Genomic DNA, 18,667 nt, shown 5'->3' on the forward strand with positions numbered 1-18,667 from the left:
AATCACACTATGCCTCATGTTCTCATGCATTTTTAATTAGCAGCACATACCAGCGTTGATTTCTTATAAAACTTTCATCTCTGCAGTAATATCACCCATCTATAACTGACATGCTCCCCATTATGAAACTCGGCCGTAATGGTGTATTCAGTGTGGTCTCATTTTGTACAGGAGTGTTAATTCTGCAGATTCCCTTTAAAAATTCTCTTTTATGATGAAGATTAGTCTCAAACATGAACAATATTACAACATTAGAGGAGGCACAGTGAGCCATTCTTGAAATTGCAAACTCATATAATGATTAAAATCAGAAGGTGCACCTTACTTAATGGCCAATATTGAGCCAGCAAAGCTTTCTTCAATGAATATGTGCGCGTGATAATGTGAGGACAGCTCTGCACTGTGTTTTAAGAAGGGACCACTATCACTCTGCAATCAATTTGAACTAAACGCCCGTAGCTGTATTTTTAAAATCTAATTTAATAACTTAGAATAGGAAACATTATTAATACTTTTTTTCATCAAAATGGTTCCCTCTATGTTAAACAGCCTTCAGCATTCAGTGGTAATGAACATGGAGACTGTGCATTATTAATCCACATGTAGGAGCTCATTTTGGCTGTGGCTCTCTTTAAAATGCAGCAAAGTTGCGACGGGAAATTTCGGAGAAGTGCACAGCTCCGGGGCTCACCTTTGTCATTTTTACAAAGGCCTTTCACCCATATTTAATAACAAAATATCCGAGTTGAGGCCAGCGCTGGAGGAGGAGCGGAGTCAGGAGCGTTAATGTATTCCACACACAGCAGAGGGTGAAATTTACAGTGGAGAGTGGTAACAATTACGGCTTTATTGAGATGAGATTTCAGGGCCAATATCGTTCCTGTTATTTATTTGAACCTGATGCGGTTTGATATTCTGTGCCAAAGCTTTTTTTTCATGCTTAAATTGGACGTTTTTTAAGGGTAAAAATTAAAACGTTAAGCCTTTGAAACCTGGAGCGACATCACTTTTCTTGTGCTGCATTCAGATGCTTTTCACAAGTATTTAAACCTTTAAACCTTTAAATCAGTGTGATTTCTTTCAAAAACATGGAAAAAAAGCAGTGAGCAACTTAGAAAAGTTCCACAAACTGCAAGAAATTAGTGAACTTGGAAAATTATTTTGAAACAAATGTCTGGGGAATCAAAAAGACAAAAGCTGGGGAAAAAAACTACATTATATTCATCACAATTACATGTTTTAAATGATGTTACAGATTTTTTTTATAATTTTTCAGCAGTCCTGTTAGCCTTGTTTTTTTTAATTTTCAGGTAATTTTCTTGTACTTTTTCACTAATTTCTTTTTATTTGGGCCATTTCTTCTTTCATTGCTCATTACCTTCCTCCTGTATTTTTGAAAGAATTCAAAGGCTGAAGACTGTTTTTGATTTTTTTTACTATTATTGGATCATTTAAAAAATCTAGGTTTCATCAAATGTTTCACAATCTGGCAGATGTTAAAAAAAAGAAAAAGAAGAAACTTATGATTATTTTCATCTTTGATTAATCAGTAGAAAATATTTTGTAATAATTGACTAAAAAAAACAGTATTCATGAGAAAGGAAGCAAATTCTCACATTTGACAAACAAATATTTGTAATTTTAGCCAGATACTGAGTACTGTCATTGATCAGTTATGAAAAATGTTCAATCACTTATAAGAAAAAATAAATAAAGCTGTAGTAATTGAGCTCATTTCCTCTATATATCTATCCTGTTTTGCATCTTTAAAATGCCCCCTCTCCTCCATGACACCGCCAACTCCGAGTCACTTTTTCCCGCCCCGGGGGTCGTGTCACAGCTGTTTATCTCCATCTCCTCTGCCAGATCACTCTACCTCAGGTGAGCGTTTCTCTCTGAAGTCGTTTTTTAATTAGTACCGAAATGAGTTCAGATCATTTTAGGGAATCTGAGTGAGCCTGGGGGCGCTTTTGCACAAAAAAAAAACCACAGGTGGCTTATTTACCTGGAAACCTGGTTTCCGCTGGTACTTTCTCCTCTGCTGCATCTCGGCAAAGGTAGCTGCCCCTGCTGCGTAAGTGTAGGCCATGTGTGGTAGGAAGCCCATTTGATCCATGCCCGGGTAGGGCCTGAGACCCGGTATGCTGGCCTGCATCGGGGGCATGAATGTGGCAGGTGGGAAAGCGCTCTGAGGTGGAAGTGACGTGTACAGGGGTTTGGCGGCAAACGGGTTAATGCCGAAGATGGGGCTAGTGCTTTTTTCAAGGTTTCCGTTGTTGGTAGAGCCTGAGAATTCCTTCTTGAGATAGGCCAAGTTCAACGGCTCTTCGAAGTGCTCTCGGGGAGAGGGGATGCTGCTGTGGTCGATGGTGATGCTGTTGACTTTCGGCCTGCTTTTGACAGTCAGTGCATGCTTGGGTTCCTTCATTAGTCTCGGCAGAGAGAGGTCCAGCGGCTCGGCCTGCAGGTCCTCCGAAGTCAAGCTGTTTGGAGTGTAGGAGCTGCTGTGGGAGTTTTTGGAAGATGTGGAGGACAGATTTAACGGGGAGGGGGTGTTGCTGCGGGAGTGGTCCAACTTTTCACCTGCGGGTTTGGCGCTGCCGCCGAACTGGTGGTTTTTCAAATGTCTGAGTGGGTTGTCACAGTTGTTGACGTTGTTGTGGAGCTCGGCTATGGAGGGGGACGTGATGGGGTCAGTAGGTTTCATTAGAGACACAGGTGACCTAGCTGCCATTGAGTCTTTTGGTGGAGTGTGGTGGTTATTTGTTCCGACAACCATATCCATGTTGTTCCTGTGCTCTAGCGGCGGGGTTCTGTTGGCGCCGTACTGGTACATCTTCCGCTGCTCGAACCACTCCTTGACGAATTCCTGAGGAAGGCCGACCGCTATGGAAATCTTGAGCAGCTCCTCCGAGTTGGGCTCCATGTTCATGGCGAAATACGCCTTCAGCACAGACATGTGGTCCCTGTAAGGGTTAAGGGGCCCCGTGAGTCCCTTCTCAGACAACATGGAGGAGGATAAGTGGGTGTTCTTCTCCATGAAAATCCCTGGTTTGTTGGGCATCAGATTCTCACTGGGCTGCAGCACGGCTTTGATCTCCTCGTTCATTTTGCACAGGTAGCGTTCGTGCTGGTGCAAAGGTATCGGCCCGGTGAAGGTTTCTTTGCAATATTGGCAAGCGTAAGGTGTAAACATGTTATTTTCCTGCACCTTCTCATCCACACCTCCTTCAAGCATGTGGTTGGATTTCTCTCGTTTGATATTGCTAATCTGTCTCTTTGAGTCTGTTGTCAAGCTCTGGAGGCAGGCTTTGGCTTCGTTCACTTTTTCTAACGTGTAGTCGATGATGCTTTTGGTGGCGCCGTTGTGATTGACGAGTGGAAGACCGACCTGAGCCCCCGTAGACGTCAGCACCTGTTTCTGCTCCTCCACCTGGGACCCCAGCTCCTTCATGTAGGCCTTGAGCTTGGAGAGCTCCTCCGGCTTGCAGTCCATTTTCTGCCTGCACACAGTGTTGTCCACGATCTGGAGGACCTTCTGCACCTCGCTCAGGTTGTTCGCCAGCGGACCCGGGTAGCACAGGAGCTGCGACTCAAGTCCGGCCATCCCCAAGTGCTGCAAGGGGCTCTGGGCCGTCGAGTTGTGGTGGACGCCCAGTGGGCTGTTCCCTCCCATTCCTCCGTTCATGAACGGCCCGGGAGCACCGAATCCGTGAGACGCCATCATCAGCTTGTAGTCGTTGAAGTCGAGCGGCTCCGTTTTGATGCTCAAGTGGTTGTTGTGGTCGGGGAGGCCGAGCGGCTTGCCGTTCTCCAGCTTCTGCCGCAGCTGGGTGATGGCGGTGTTGGTGGGCGAGGACGAGGCTGAGGTGGGGGAGGAGCCTGTCTTCATGTTGCTGCGCATCCTGCCGTTGACGGCGATCAGGCCGATGCACTTTTTGCTGCTTATGTGGGAGCTGTAGGAGCCCGAGTGGGAGAAACGCTTCTTGCAGTTGGGGCACTCGTACGGCTTTTCGCCTGAAACAAAAAAAAAAAAATTAAAAAATCATTGTAAGATGGCTGATATGAAAAATCTGGTCGAATTTTGGTTTTTCAGCATAATATACACTTATATGCTGATGATATTGTAATTAATTGTTCTAGTTCGTTGTTCTTGGTTTTCCAATCTGTATTTTGTGATCCAAAAAAATGAATAAAAAATAATAAAAAAACCCAAAATTAAACTGAAAAAACTTTTACACAGTACTTACTTCACAGTAATAATAATAATAATTATAATAAGAAATTAGTAGCTTGTTTAATGTGAATGTCATAAAAAATCTACACAATATACACTTTCATGTAGATGATATGCTAGTTAGTTAATTGTTAAAATTATGTATTTTTGGATTTCCTGTTTGTATGATGTGAGTCAATAAAATGAAAAATAAAAAAAATAAAAATAGAAAACAGTAATAATAACATTAAATTAGTAGCTTGTTATATACTGTCATCAAGACACTCTGCATTAATATTTTCAATTTAAATGTGCTTATTTACAAAATATTACTTGTACATTTTACATTAAGGCTATTGAAAGTGTTTTAAATAAGGTAAAGGAAGGTATTAAAATATACATTATATACATTATATATACATACACACAATATAAAAGGTAAAACAAAATTAAATTATAAAAAAGAAATTAGAGAAAATTAAGCATCAAAAAGCCTTCAGAGAAAACTCTTTTTTTCTGTTGATCAGTGGGCATTGTCACTGACAAATAAGCTAATGACTGAAATGAATTTTGCTGATATGCTTCACACATACGCATTTCTAAGCAAATATTGTACTTGGCAACCGTGCCGATTCTTTCAACAGCAGAGTTCAGTGTCCATCAACAGCAGGGAGGGTCCAAAATAAACCGAAAGGAATTTCTGCACATTCACAGCGTTCTTAAATCACGCTTATGAATATTCAAAAAGGCCGGGCGGCATTCCTCCCGCGACTCACCGCTATGAATCCGGAGGTGTTCCTTCAGATGGTGCTTGTATTTGAAGGCCTTGCCACACTCGGTGCATTTGAACTTGCGGTTGCCGGCCGCTTGGTTGAGCAGTTGGTGCTGCGAGAGAGAAAGAGAGAGAGAAAGAGATGCACGTTGAAAAGAAATGCACAAACATTGTGGGGGTAGAGTTCAGTAAATAATCACAATCGGTCGGCATGACAACAAGCAACAAGCCCAAAACGGCTCCTGTCGCCAGCGAAGCATCTTGGCTTTTTCTACTCCCACCTCCGTCGAGCGACTACAGGCAGCGGCGGTGATAACAGAGAGAATCACATACCTTTTAATTTCCTGGCTCCTCAGCCAAAGGAGGCATGCCTTTAGAATTTGGCAGCCCAGAAAATAGAATCAATGAAAAGAGTCTTTTTAGAGCGTTTCCCCTTCATTAGAAGCGCCGATCTGATCTACTTTTCATTAATTTGGGCCTAATCAGTCTGAAAGGTATTCAGAATCATCTCTTTGCATACCTGTATTCACACAATTATGCTTCTTCACAACGTTTTCAAATGTCTTACAGTAATTGGGCCTTTTAAAAAAAAAAAAAAAAACCTTGAACGTGTCTTTAATAATCTTCGGATCCAGAACAGAGGCCCGGCCTTGATTCTCTGTTCAAAGGTAAACATCAGTTGCAATCCATCAAATTTGCAATTCAAACACGGCCCCGTTCTCTGAAAAGACGTCAAAATATAAAAAACACGGCGACAACAACTAAACCTGGCTCGTCACTCACGGAACAATTAATTCCAAGAGGGAGTTAAACGGTTAGTAAATAAATAAATAAATAAAAAAACATATTCTGTGAGCTCGCTAGGGGGAAAAAACACTCCCTCCTCCCAGTTCAGCCTTGACAAATGCTGGGGTGTGTGCTGACTCTACCCACATTCCTGGGGAGACAGATGGTGGCGCGCAGGACACTGGGAGGACTGGGAGGAATTGTTCAAACAGCCCCAACCTTCAAAGATCAAGCAGGGAGAGTCGGGGGCCCCGCCAAGCGCCGGAGAGGGACCCCACCGCTCGTATGTTGCTGAGTTGCATAAACAAACAGCAACAGCTGCTTCGCTGCCTCCGCCCCCCACCTCCACCTCCACCGCCGCCGCCGCCATCCCCTTACTTCCCCCCTGAGGACCCCTGCCCGGTAAAGTTTAGTCTCGCCACCACTGCTAATAAGACACAATCGCTCTGCGCTCTTAATTGTGAATGGCACTGGCAAAACGCTCCGTCTCTCCTCCATGGCTCGTTGTCGGTGCCTCTGCTGGTGGTGGGCGGGGGCCCGACTGGATGTTTGCATATGTATAACCTCTAATTAGTCATATTTCAGCTAATTGGTTAAGAGGAGGAGGAGTATTAAGGCTTGTAAACATAGGAGACAGAACAGCAGAGCACATGTTTACCTATCAGGACATTATTCTTTATGTTAATCTGATTGCTCCTCCTGAGTTGCTTGTTAATTGCCAAATATACATTTTCACATGAATACACGCCGATGAAGGAGTCATATTTTTGCAGAAAAAAAAAGAGCGCCACCTACAGAACTGCATCCACAAAAAAAACCAACCTCATCTCGAGGATTACCATTTAAACAATCCAGCTAATTTACAAATCAAGATAACCGGCTTTGTGGAAAAAGGACCTGCGGCGCTTGAATAGGAGTCCTTTCGCCATTGACTCGACTCCGGAGGGGGAGCAGCAACAGCATTGTAATATGAGGATTGGGACAGCGGCTCACTCGGCCGGCCCATCTGCTCACGTTTACACCCAGCTGGTAGATCAGGTGAAAGTGCTGGCTGCTGACATCTGATCAAATCAGCCACAGTCTGAGCCTGTCGTTCTCGCTTCAGAGAGCACAACACAACACCCACGACCTGGGACCCGACACCGCAGAGCGTCATCGTATCATCTGTGATTTTACTGTACATTACAGGGATTTTATAGTGGAGGAAGAGGACGTTTTTCTCCGGTTTTAAAGGGAGAATACACAGCTAATCCATTGGTGCTGTAGGTGTTCTGCAAGGTAGCAAACAACATGTAGTCATGATGTAATCTAATATGTAACAAAGAAAACAAGGACAGCCTATTTCGATACACTTTTTTCTGCAAATTTTCAATTCTTTTTACATTTTAAACCTATTTTTTTGCACTGCAGGCTTAAAAAAAATCTGTACGAAGCACCCAACAATATTTTCTCGATGTTACATTTCAGTGTGATTCTAGTAATTGAAAGAGGAACCAAAAACAGTAATTTTCTGAAGGTTTTCACTTCTTTTTACATTTCTAAACCTAATTTTACCTTTTTATTTCCTTGCAGGCTTCGAAGTTCAGCATTACTCGGGCAACAATAGTTTCTCAATGTCACATTTGAGCTTGCTTTTGAAGAATAATTCCTGAAAAATGCAGATTTACTCACTTGATTTGGCTTTTAAACAGTCCGTATTCTACTTACTTGTTTGTTTTGGTTACTTGACTTTTTAATTTTGTCACTTTTCCACCATGTTGGTGAATGCACTGAGACCAGAATTACATCTGCTTACATCTGCTGCAATTTTAAATAAATTCTTCACTTTTAACCATCCTCCAAAGCACAAACGCAAACTCCATCTACTTTCAGATTTACTGCTCCAATTTTAGTTCACTGAGAAGTTATAATTATCCCCTAATGTGCAAAAAACTCTGCAAAAAACTCTGTAAGCGTGCAATGTTTTTTTTTTTTTTTTTTTCGCCACAATCTATCTCACCCCACATCTTCAACTTAAAGCTGACAAGCGAGTTAAACACCCGTGACTGCTGGATGCGTTTTCACCTCGCAGGACTTTAAGGTGATTCATGCAAACTGCCAGCAGATTCACATTATATTTCAGACATATAGGATATAAATCGCTCGAGAAAATTCAAGTATACACAGATGTTTATGCAGTGCATGAAATTAGAAGTAGGGGGAGGGGAGGTTTGATGGAGTACTATGACTGCGGGCTGCACCCGAAGAACATTAAAAAGCCAGGAGTGGAGTGAAGTTAAGGAGCTGATAAAAATTTCCAAATTGGAAATTCACACAATCATTCGATCGTGAACACGAGACTGGAAAATTATATCAGGGAGGGCCATCAAAAAACCATTTAGGGCCTCAATTAAAGTTATTACCATTAAAGGATCTGCATCTTCAAAATGCCATGAAAAATTAATAATGATTGCCAATCAGAAAAAATGATCTCTCTTCTCCGAGGGATCAGAGCACATTAGAAATGAAACAGAGAGGCGACAGAGAGGAGGAGGAGGTGAAGGATGAAGAAAAAAAAATTAAAATCCCTCTAACCTGATCCCTTGCAGGCTTGTGTGTGGCCATATGCCGCTCAAGCTGAGTGCGGTAAGCAAACGTGTAGTTGCACAGGGGGCAGGCGAAGTTCTCCTCGTTCTTCTCATGGCGGTACTTGATGTGCTCCTTCAGCGATGTCAAACGCTTGTAGCCCCGGTCGCAGTAGGGGCAGGTCAACAGTTGGGCGAAGGCATCTGGCGTTCCAGGTGGCAGGTCTGCACGGGAGACAGCGGGAGAAGGAGGAGGAGGAGGGGGAAAGGAGGAGGAAAGGGGAAGGGAAAGCGGGCCAAAAGGTCAGCGAATCAATGGCAGCTAACGGGCGGGCTGCCCAGAGTGGTATGGGAGTTATCTCTGCAATCTGCTCCACATGAGAGCCACAGTGTCAGGCTGGCATCCGCTGCACTACGACCTCCTCCACACACACTTTTACATACAACTCCTGCACGTAGTAAACATCGTACTGTCTGTTCACACATAAAATCAGAAGCAGACAAATAATTCTTCCTAATTTGTTCTTAGTGCCATTCACGCTGACACGTTCATCATGTCTGCAGCATGAATCATGAGCTCATTCTGAATTAAACTCCCCCCACTTTTCTCCCTCCGGGGAGCTTCGGAGGTGCGCTATCTGATTTCAAGCCCCTGCCCAGCTGTTGCTTAAGACTGTAGGTAAACACCAAGGCATCCGGTGAATCTGTGGGACCAACAGCTGCCCGGTTGTGTCAGCGGGAAGAGCTGCTGCTCTGTCCAGACTTCCCCTTTCTTTCTTTTTTTTCTAAAAAACATTTGCTGGTGCGAGGGAGGTTAGCTGAACAAGCAGCCCAACCCCATTCAACATTCAAGCTACGAGAGAAGGCCACATTCAATGTCAACCCAGATTTTTCAAAGCTGATAATAATAATAATCTTTGTATTTACTCTGAACTTTTCTTTCAGGAAAATAAAACATAGAAACACACCTGTTTTTCACTGAAAAATGCCTCAGATTATCTTACGATAAACAGCTATAACTTACTAAGGGAGGGTCTGGTGTGGACCAAAATTCATATGAGAGTCCAAGACATCTCACTACAACCTTCTTAAAAAAATAAAATGAACAAAAATACTTTGAGGCTCTGGCTTCAAGCAGCGACCAAGTGGAGGTCCTCGAACAGCCACTTAAAGCTGGCTCCAAAATCAAGTCAGTCCCTTTTAACGCCTACAGCTGTGTGTCGTTTGGGTTTTTTTTCGGATACCAGTGCTAAAATGTTACTTTTTTAAAAGAATAAAGCACAAAATGGAATTTAAACTTAAAATTGAACAATATATTAACTCTTGACAGTTAACGTATACTTTAACATATAAGTATGGATAAATACAAAACATAATTAACATTCTCATAATCACACAAAACTACAATAATTAGACAGCAAAAGTACTTTTGAGTTGGGATAAATAACTGTCTCCAAAACTCACTACAATGAGGATAAGTTGGCTACCTTAACAGTCCACCTTAACTGAGCCTGGTCAGATTCCAATGGGAAGCTAACTTCACCCACTTACCCAGTGCTGTATCTATATATTGGTTTTGGTACCCAACTTTATTGACCTATATGATAAAACCCACAATTACAATCAATTACATTCAGGATCTCCTGAACCTGATGAAAACACCCGTATACATTTTTATTAGGGCCAAATTTGGTCACTTCTGGCGACCAAAATGTCAAAAACGAGGCTTAAAAAGAGTCAATGACTATTTCTACTGTGTTCATAGAGTCTACCATTGTTTTCTTTTCGTCTTTTCTTTGGTCTCACAGTGAAAAATCTTGATCCTATCACCTTTGACCCCTCTGAAGACCCTGACAGGTTTCGTACCGTTCTCCTCTGGTCCGGTGGCCTCCGGCGTGCCCAGGCGGGACAGCTCCTCTGGCGCCTCTGGGTAGATAATGGCGGTGTCGCCCCGCTGCAGGTACTCGGCGATGCTAACCACGTGACTGTCGCCGTCGTCCAGCTTCCGCTTGGCGAAGAAGTCCTCGAACTCTGAAGTGCAATCGACGCTCTTGACTGAAAGAGGAGGAAGAGGAAGAGAGTCGGTGAAGGAGGAGACCGATAGAGAGAGAGGGGGGAGGAATAAATTGGATTCATTTCTTTCCCCTGAGAAATGTCTTACAGGAGGATATTGGGAACATCTTGGTGGAAATGCGATGAGGACAGCCACCCTAAAACATTACAGCAGTGCTTTGGGGAGAATACATCTAAATTACTGGGTTTGCTTGTCACGCCATGGTGGCTAAAATAAGAATTGTAACTTAATCCGGCCAAAAGTCGGAGATAAACACGCTACCATGAGCTGCTGAGGAGCGACGTGTAAAAGAAACTTCACTGACCCAATTTACTCATGACATAAAATCAGATTTTGGGACTGTAAAATTTAAAAAAAAAAAAAGGAAACACACACATATCAAACGTACATACACAAGCCTAATCAGCAACAGAGCCACGTTTCTTTGTATCGACTTTCACATATAAGGTCAATCAAGAGACTGTGGCTTTTGTTGATTCTGTGTTGAACAGATTACTGGGGCCAAACCACAAACCAGCGCAAAAAAAGGAGAGGAGAAAAAAAAAAGAAGAACGAGACATGCTTTGCCATAGCTGAGCAAAATGTATCTTAAGCCAGCCAAAGTGCTGAGGCCACACAATGCGTTTTCTCAAATTATTTCCCAGTCCCTTCTCTTCAGGGAAACTCTTAAGCTGCAGTGTGGAGATAGCTGCCTCCAAAAACAAACCGGAGCTAAAAGAAATCAGCAGCCTTCATTAGTCAAGGGGATGGCCGACTTTCAAAACACACACACACACACACACACACACACACACACACACACACACACACACACACACACACACACACACACACACACACACACACACACACACATTCACACACTGTTTACAACCTGAAGAAATTCTGGAGGCTGTTTGGCTACCCGAAAAACCGAGTGACGTCTCATCAGACTTCATCCCCTGTTAATTAGGCTTTTAGACTGAGAGCCAAGGTGAGGTTTAAAGAGCGATTTGTTCGGCCGTGATGACTTTGCGGTCCAATTTGCGAAAGGTCAAGGTAGCAGATATTTGGTTGTCAAAAATGGCACCCAAATGTCATCGGTGCCAATGGATCACTTTTGATAGCCGTGATCGCATAATGCTCGCCGTTCTCATTAGGTGATTCTTTGTGGCATCTGAAGAGCGCTAAGCTAATTGTGAGAGACTGAATGTTGTGATGATTGTGTTTTTAAGACTGACTGATGATTGACCGGGTGAAGCTCAGTGCAATTTGTTTCTAGAGCTACACCTAAAAACCCTCACATTAATGAATATTTATTTTATGTTTTCAAGGGTGTAGGTTCTGTCTAAGCGTTGGGGGGCACACATAGTGAAGGGTGGGTTCCTCTGCAAAGAACATTTTTCAGCATCAAACACTTAATTTCCTGCATTCCTGTTATTTTTTCCCCCGGTATGTGCCTTTTCTGTTAGATTTTATGGCAGATTTGTTGTAAATTTTGTCAATATAAAAGTTTTCTGCTTTTGTTTTTATTGGGGGGCACATATATTGAAAATGGGGGTTCCTCCACAAAAACATTTTTGAGTATCAAGAGCAGAATTTTCTGCGTTCTGCAGCAAATACTTAATTAAAGCATTAAATTAATGCTGTCTGGTGATTTTTATTCACATTTGTGCCTTTTCTACATCATTTTATAGTAGACATATCATAAATTTTGTCAAATAAAAGTTTTCTGTTTACATTTTTATTAGGGGGCACACATATTGACAAGGGGGATCCTCTGCAAGATAAGTTTTGAGCATCAAACACTTTTTTTCCTGCAGTCTGTCCATATTTATGTTCTGATTTGGGCTTTTCTGTATCATTTTATGGCAGAAATGTCAACATTTCTGTCAAAATAAGACTCCTCTGCTTATTTTTTTTTTGGAGGGGAACACATATTGACAAGGGCGATCTTCCGCAAGAACATTTTTGAGCACTGAAAACTTAATTTTTTTCATTCTGGTGATTTTTATGCACCAGTTTGTGCCTTTCTGTATTATCTTATGGTAGAAATGTCTGAAATTTGTCAAAATAAAAGTGCTCTGCTTTTATTTTTATCAGGGGGTACACATAATAACGGGGGGGTCCTTTTGCATGAAATCTCTGAGCATCAAAAACTTAATTTCCTGCAATCTGGGGATTTTAATGCACAGATTTGTGCCTTTTTGTGTCATTTAATGGTAGAAATGTAACAAATTATGTAAAAAATGTTGTTATGTTTTTATTGGAGGTTTAAAGGACATTTTACTGGATATTGAAGGGTATTTATATTTCTGTCAGTGTAACCTTCCAATATGGGCACTTATTCTGCACATTGGCTTTTTTTCAGTCATTCTGGATGAAAAATTGAAATGTAAAATGTTTCTTTAAGGAGAAACAACCAACTTTTCCTCCAGTAGAGGCGGAAATCACCTGGATCAAAGTGCGCTTTGGCACCGGGACGTGATCAAACTGCTCATGTCTTTAAATGAAATCACATGTGATCTAGTGGCGGGGAGCTTCCACAGCAGTGCCACAGTATTGTTTCCAAAACTCCTTTAAGCAGTCAAAATGGAAAACATTTGCTTGAATTTTCAGAACAGAGAGAGGACAGCGAGAGAAAAAAAAGAGTAAGAAGAAGAAAACACCGCGACGAGCAGAAAGTAATTAAAGCTGAAGTGAGGGTTTTGAGGCAGGGCTGCGTGGCGTTCTGTGGGGTGACTTTGGTTTACCAGAACAGTGTCCGGGGCCAATTGTCAGGGTGGCCAGGATGATATCATGGAAGGGAGGGGTGTGTGGCTGCAAATCAGCTTAGGTGGCTTAATGAAAAATGGCGGGTAGGGTTCGGTTCCACCAGGAGTGGCAATGGGACACAAATACACACCGAGGCTCTCTTAGCTCACAATTTGGACGCAAAGCATTTAAATATTTATTACGTAGTTGGAGTGCCAGACTGCTTTGAAGGTAGGGAGTCACCATGTTTTTAATGTTTCTGGCGTCCTGTTTCGAAATGTCCACTTTGACCGAAAATAGTCCAACTTATTATGACATATAATACACTTTTATATCCATGCAGCTTTCATCTGTGCTTGCAATCCTTAAAAAGTTCTGGAAAGCGAGACTTGAGCAACTGGTGACGAGATGTTGCAAGTTTTTAAGGGTCAGAAGCCAACAAGATTGGGACAGGCTGTTTTAAATCATGGCACAGGGACAGAAAGTACATGCAACTCCAAGAAACACATCTTTTGTGAACTCACCTGTACCGTTTCCAACTGCTTGCAAAGTGGCGTCAGGCCCCAGGGTGTCAAAATCATCTTTTATTTCATCTGCACAGAAACAGAAAGCAGAGAAAAAAAGGGGGGGAAGAGAGGGAGGGGTGAGTACCTCGGTGCACCATGCAAACCAACAAACGCTGACAATGAGGCCTTTAAGAGAAAGGTATGGAGAAAGCAATAAAGGCACCGCTGTGCATCGCAGCGCGCCGCGGCTTTGTTCAGCATGCTTAATGAATGCTATCATCTGGGCCAGACAGTGACTTATTTACCTTTAACATGACAACAAGCGGTGGGGGAGGCGAAGGAAGCTTCAATCGCCAAACAGAGCGATTAAATACAACACGCCGCACATCCACCTGAGCAATCATAGAGCTCCAGCCAACACGCAGGCTGAGCTTATTACTCCCTGGCTGTGACGCCGCTGCAATCCTCTGCATGCAGGATCACGCTTGTTTTTTATATTAATTTTTTTATCATATGTCATTTGGAGGATGCTTTTCTCCAAAGCTGCTGGGAGCATTGTGAGCGCACACGTTTTTTTGATTTGCCACAACCCCTAGCAGAGTTAGAGCCTCGCTACCATCTAAAAAGAATAGCCTCAACCACAAATTAAGAGTTGTAGCTGCACAAACATTTCTCAGGGGCAGAAATAACCTCATTGGTCGGGGAAAACCTCAGGTGGGTGGAGACAAAGAATTAATGCTCTCTGGTTAAGTATGTTAGACTGAAGCCCAATAAAAATGACAACAACTGGCCCCAGACTGACGCCTTTAACCTCCTGTGACCCTGCGTCCCCTCACGGGTACATTACATTTAGGGTTTCCTGCACCTTATACTTAATTCTGCTTGTCTTAGACCTGTTGTCCTTGCTTGTGGACACATTTAAGACCGTCAAGTTGTAGCAAAACTACACTATATCGAACCATACAATGAACAATATGTCAAGTCAGTCTGTAGCCGATTTCGACACAAAAGTGGACAAAAGATAAAACCTAATCACATTTTATCACTGAAACTTGCTGATTTATTATTTTAAAAAGAAGCATACCAAATATGTGTTTGTTTGTGGATCTATGTGTTTAATTTTGTGTGTGTATCTAATGATGTTTTTTGTGCTTGTGAATGCATTTTCTTTTATTTTTTAATATTTGTTGCAAAAACATCCTGTGGACAGGTGTTGCAAATTAGCATATGGGCATCTGGTTCTTGTGCATATATGTTTCCCACGCTGCTGTGACGTCTACATCAAATACACTATAACCAAGAAAAGGTCTCAGGAGGGTAAAACCAAATAATCGATTTTGGATAAATCTGAGCGGTTTCACTTTGGACATTTAAGTTTCTGATCTATTAAAATCACTGAGATTTACATCAACCAATCAGGTTATACTGTATCGACCTCGTGGAAAAACCTCGCCCTGGAGAAGTATTTGACTGACGAACCCTCCAGGAGGTTTTAACAGACCAGGTTCTTACTGCCAATCAGGATAATGGCGCCCAGTCTGTGCAGACGGGCAGATATTGTCCTGGCACAGGTGAGGTGGCGGTAAATAAACGGTGCATGACAGGCTCATAAACTAACCCTCTTCTGACAAATCCATCCGTCCACGGTCGACAGGAGGACACCGACTCCTGGACAATCAGCTTAAGAAGTCCCCGGTCCCTCCTTCCTGCCTCGTCGGTAAAAATTAAATCAAGGTGCTTCCCAGAACACGGGGGCTTTGTGTTTAAAAAAAAGAAGAACGGCATTGTGTGCCTTACATCTGTTCCTGCTCTGCTTCTGCAAGGACGTTACAAGTGTTGCATTGTGAATGTTTTCTTTTTTTTTGCAGTCCACAGCAGGATCTGATGTATCTGACTCTCCCTCAGCTATTAAACCAGGATGAGCAGAAACCTGGCTGCGATATTACAGGAAAGGTGGTGGGTGTATTGTTTATAATAATGTTATCCTGCTACACAAAAGCCAGAAGCAAAACACCTTTTTATTTTTAGTCGAAAAAACAATGGGTTTAATAGTTGCGGAATGCTTTCGAAGGCTCGCAACTCCGGGTTTTGCTCGAAATTAAAGATTTGGCCTCTGCGGTGAAATGATAAATACCCCTGTCAATGTCAAACAGAATAATGACAGACTCTTCTGCAGGGGTATGTTCTAGTTTAACTTTCCCCTTGCTAAGATTTTTTCTTCTTCTTTTTTTTCCCTCTAAGTTTGATTGCACGTCTGCCAAACAGCAAACCACAGTTGCAGTATGAGAAAATGAATGGGTTTTAAACAACATAAATTAAGCTATGACAAAACAAAACAGATACGAAAAAACTCCTCCGCCACAGATTAAAATATACCCACAAGTATCAGATATCAGTATGAAAAACCTCCCCCTGTTTCACGCTCAAAACTCCCTCACATTTGCGTCCTCGTAGGCATCGTGTTTGCTTTGGGTAATCAAATTTGGCTGCATACTTTTGGTCTGACGCAAGGGGATGACCAGTGGGATTTACTGGCCCTCCACTCTCCCCTGTTTACCTTGCAAAACTTTTGTTATCTGTGGTCTGAAGGGAGGTACGCCTGCTTCCAGTAGGAGGTAGGCTAATACCACGTACACCTCGCTGCTCCGGCCTGTGGCACACATACATGCGGAAAGCCGTGCCAGTCCTGGGCTGCATTCAAATGGGACAAAGTGTCATTGTGGTGACTTCTGGGCCCGTCTATAGTAAGAATGTTGCAGCTGCAGAGCCTCTTTGCAGCATTTTACAAGACATGACCCCAAACTCTGACCCGAATGACGCAGGAAGCCCAGAGGAACCCCTTATTTATTCATTTACTTATTATCATTTTTTAAAATTCATTCTTTTATCCCTTTGATTATCATTTATACATTTTTGATTCCTTTGTTTTTAGCACATAATCTGACCGCTTTTACCCACGTCCTTACGCCTCTCATAGCCAGCGCATGTGATGTTTTCTTATTCCTACCCACCGGCAGCCAATTAGTTTATGACTTTTTAAGGACAAAAAGGAGATTTTAACAACTGAATAACTTTTTAACGTGTGCCCTCGGAGCAACCTTTTAAAATTTTATCTTTACCTTATTTATTTACTTATTTACATTTTCATTTTCCTACTATTTAATCTTCTATAACCTTTCAAAAACATTTAATTCTATTAATTTTTTTTTTTTTTTACATACAGTCATAAACGGTCGACCACATTTTATCCAACCACGGAGGGGACCGGCGAGGCCGTCAGCCCTACCTGTTTCTCTGCTCGCTGGTGTGCTCCTTTTTAATGAAAAACTACTAATTTTTTATTATATTTATTATGATTTTATTCTTTCCGCTTTTACCCACTGTTTCGCCATTACCTATATTAAATCTTTTTTTTGTTTTTACTTTTTAATTCCATTATTTATTCTATTTTATTTTATTATTATTTTTTATAACCATGAACTATTTGATGCTGGTTTTAAATTAGCGTTTTAAGCATATAAACCCTGTCTTGGAGGAAATTTGACATGAAATCGGTTCTTTTAGGAACTTTTTAACAGTAAGCACAACTTCTATAGAATACTGCGTTTTTACCTCTAACCTTGCCCTAATCCGAGCTGTGTCCCTCTGTGTATGTGCAGTTTTCACAACATATAAAAAAAATGTCACAACCAAAAGTGGAAAAAGGATTCGATTTCTTCTACGCCACAAATATGCGCCTATTTCTGTTGGTGGAAAGCATTCTGCCTGAGACTGTCCGCTAAACGCTGGAAAAGCGTGTTTTGTCAGTATTAAATCACAGAGGACGTGAGGCAGTAAGGTACACACCTCCTTGAGGAGCGATGTTGAGGTTTGACTCAGGAGGAGTCCAGAATACCTCTGCCAGACCGTAATTCCACCTATTTTCATAGCAGCTCTGATGCTGTTTATTTTGAAAACATTCCTATTTTTATGGCCAGTCACCGCAGTCGCTTTAAAGTCCCGCCTTTGTGCGCTGGCCTCATTTATCCTGTCTCATGTGCACACAATGGCTTCAGAATCACAGTTTGAGCCAGATCTGATTAAAGCAGATTTTTGATGCCATCTCTGATATTTTTTACAAGTTGTCAATAACACATATTCAGCGTCCATCCCTTCAAATTTGAGCATGCTGCAGCCAAAGAATACAGCGTTTTTTCTGTCGTTCTTGGCAGTGCAGAAAAGCATCTGAAACAGTGCACTTATTGAAAAATGTGGTAAACTCCTGGATGCACTAGGTGTTTAAACCACAAATTAATAACTCCCAAACTTGATAAACGTGCAAAGAAAACAAGAGCCACTGTTTTATCAAAAACAGAAGGCAAAAAAAAAAAAAAAATGTCACACAACACAACTTTTCAAATAATCTTGAGGATGGAGCAAAAACAGGGAGAAAAAAAAGATTTCTACAGCGTGTAATGGCTGCAAGTCAGAAATCCTCCTGACGCCGCAGAGAGGAGCGTAAAAAGGGCGAAGGCAGGTGATTTATTTGAAAATGTCTGTCAGTGATAATGATGTCATGCTTTCCAGCACATCGCGTCCAGCCTCGCTGTGGGATGAAGGAATGTCAAGGACAACGCCAGACACAAGACTCTGATTGTGCCCTGGAATCAGAAGAGGCTCCGTGATAAACTTTTTTTCTCAATTTCTCTCTTACATGCAGAAAATCATCCGGGCTGCTAAAGACAATTCAAAATGAGTGTTTTTTTTATGTTTTTGGGTGACGTTTGACCAAACATTTGTGGCTTTTCACCTCAACCTTCCACAGATCGCACTTCAAGACCTGTGTTAAAAACTCTTGATAGGGGAGTGACGACCAAATCAGTCCGAGGAGAAGAAGGGGGGGCGCTAACTTATCTCAGGGCTAAGTTATGTGCTGAGGTATCACTGTAGACACTTAGGCACCGAGGAGGAAAAAAAAAACAGGCTGGGAAACACAGCACCCGCAAGATTGGGAAAGAGACTCCCAAACGCTCTAAT

At 42.1% G+C, this 18,667-nt stretch overlaps 1 protein-coding gene across 4 annotated transcripts in view; it reads right to left on the reverse strand.

Moving 5' to 3' along the window:
• Positions 1-18,667, reverse strand: part of zeb2b (zinc finger E-box binding homeobox 2b) — a 104,265-nt gene that overhangs the window by 5,557 nt on the left and 80,041 nt on the right. For all 4 annotated transcript variants that reach the window (XM_042513400.2, XM_042513398.2, XM_042513399.2 and 1 more), the window contains exons 4-8: positions 13,670-13,738; positions 10,205-10,393; positions 8,349-8,563; positions 4,993-5,101; positions 2,006-4,017 (exon numbers count right to left, since the gene is read on the reverse strand). In XM_042513400.2, the coding sequence (XP_042369334.1) occupies positions 2,006-4,017; positions 4,993-5,101; positions 8,349-8,563; positions 10,205-10,393; positions 13,670-13,738 (2,594 nt within the window). The remainder of the gene's footprint in view (positions 1-2,005; positions 4,018-4,992; positions 5,102-8,348; positions 8,564-10,204; positions 10,394-13,669; positions 13,739-18,667) is intronic.

This window comes from Plectropomus leopardus, chromosome 24, assembly GCF_026936395.1.
Source record: "Plectropomus leopardus strain MGB_pleo_1.0 chromosome 24, ASM2693639v1, whole genome shotgun sequence".
Taxonomy (NCBI): Eukaryota; Metazoa; Chordata; class Actinopteri; order Perciformes; family Serranidae; genus Plectropomus; species Plectropomus leopardus.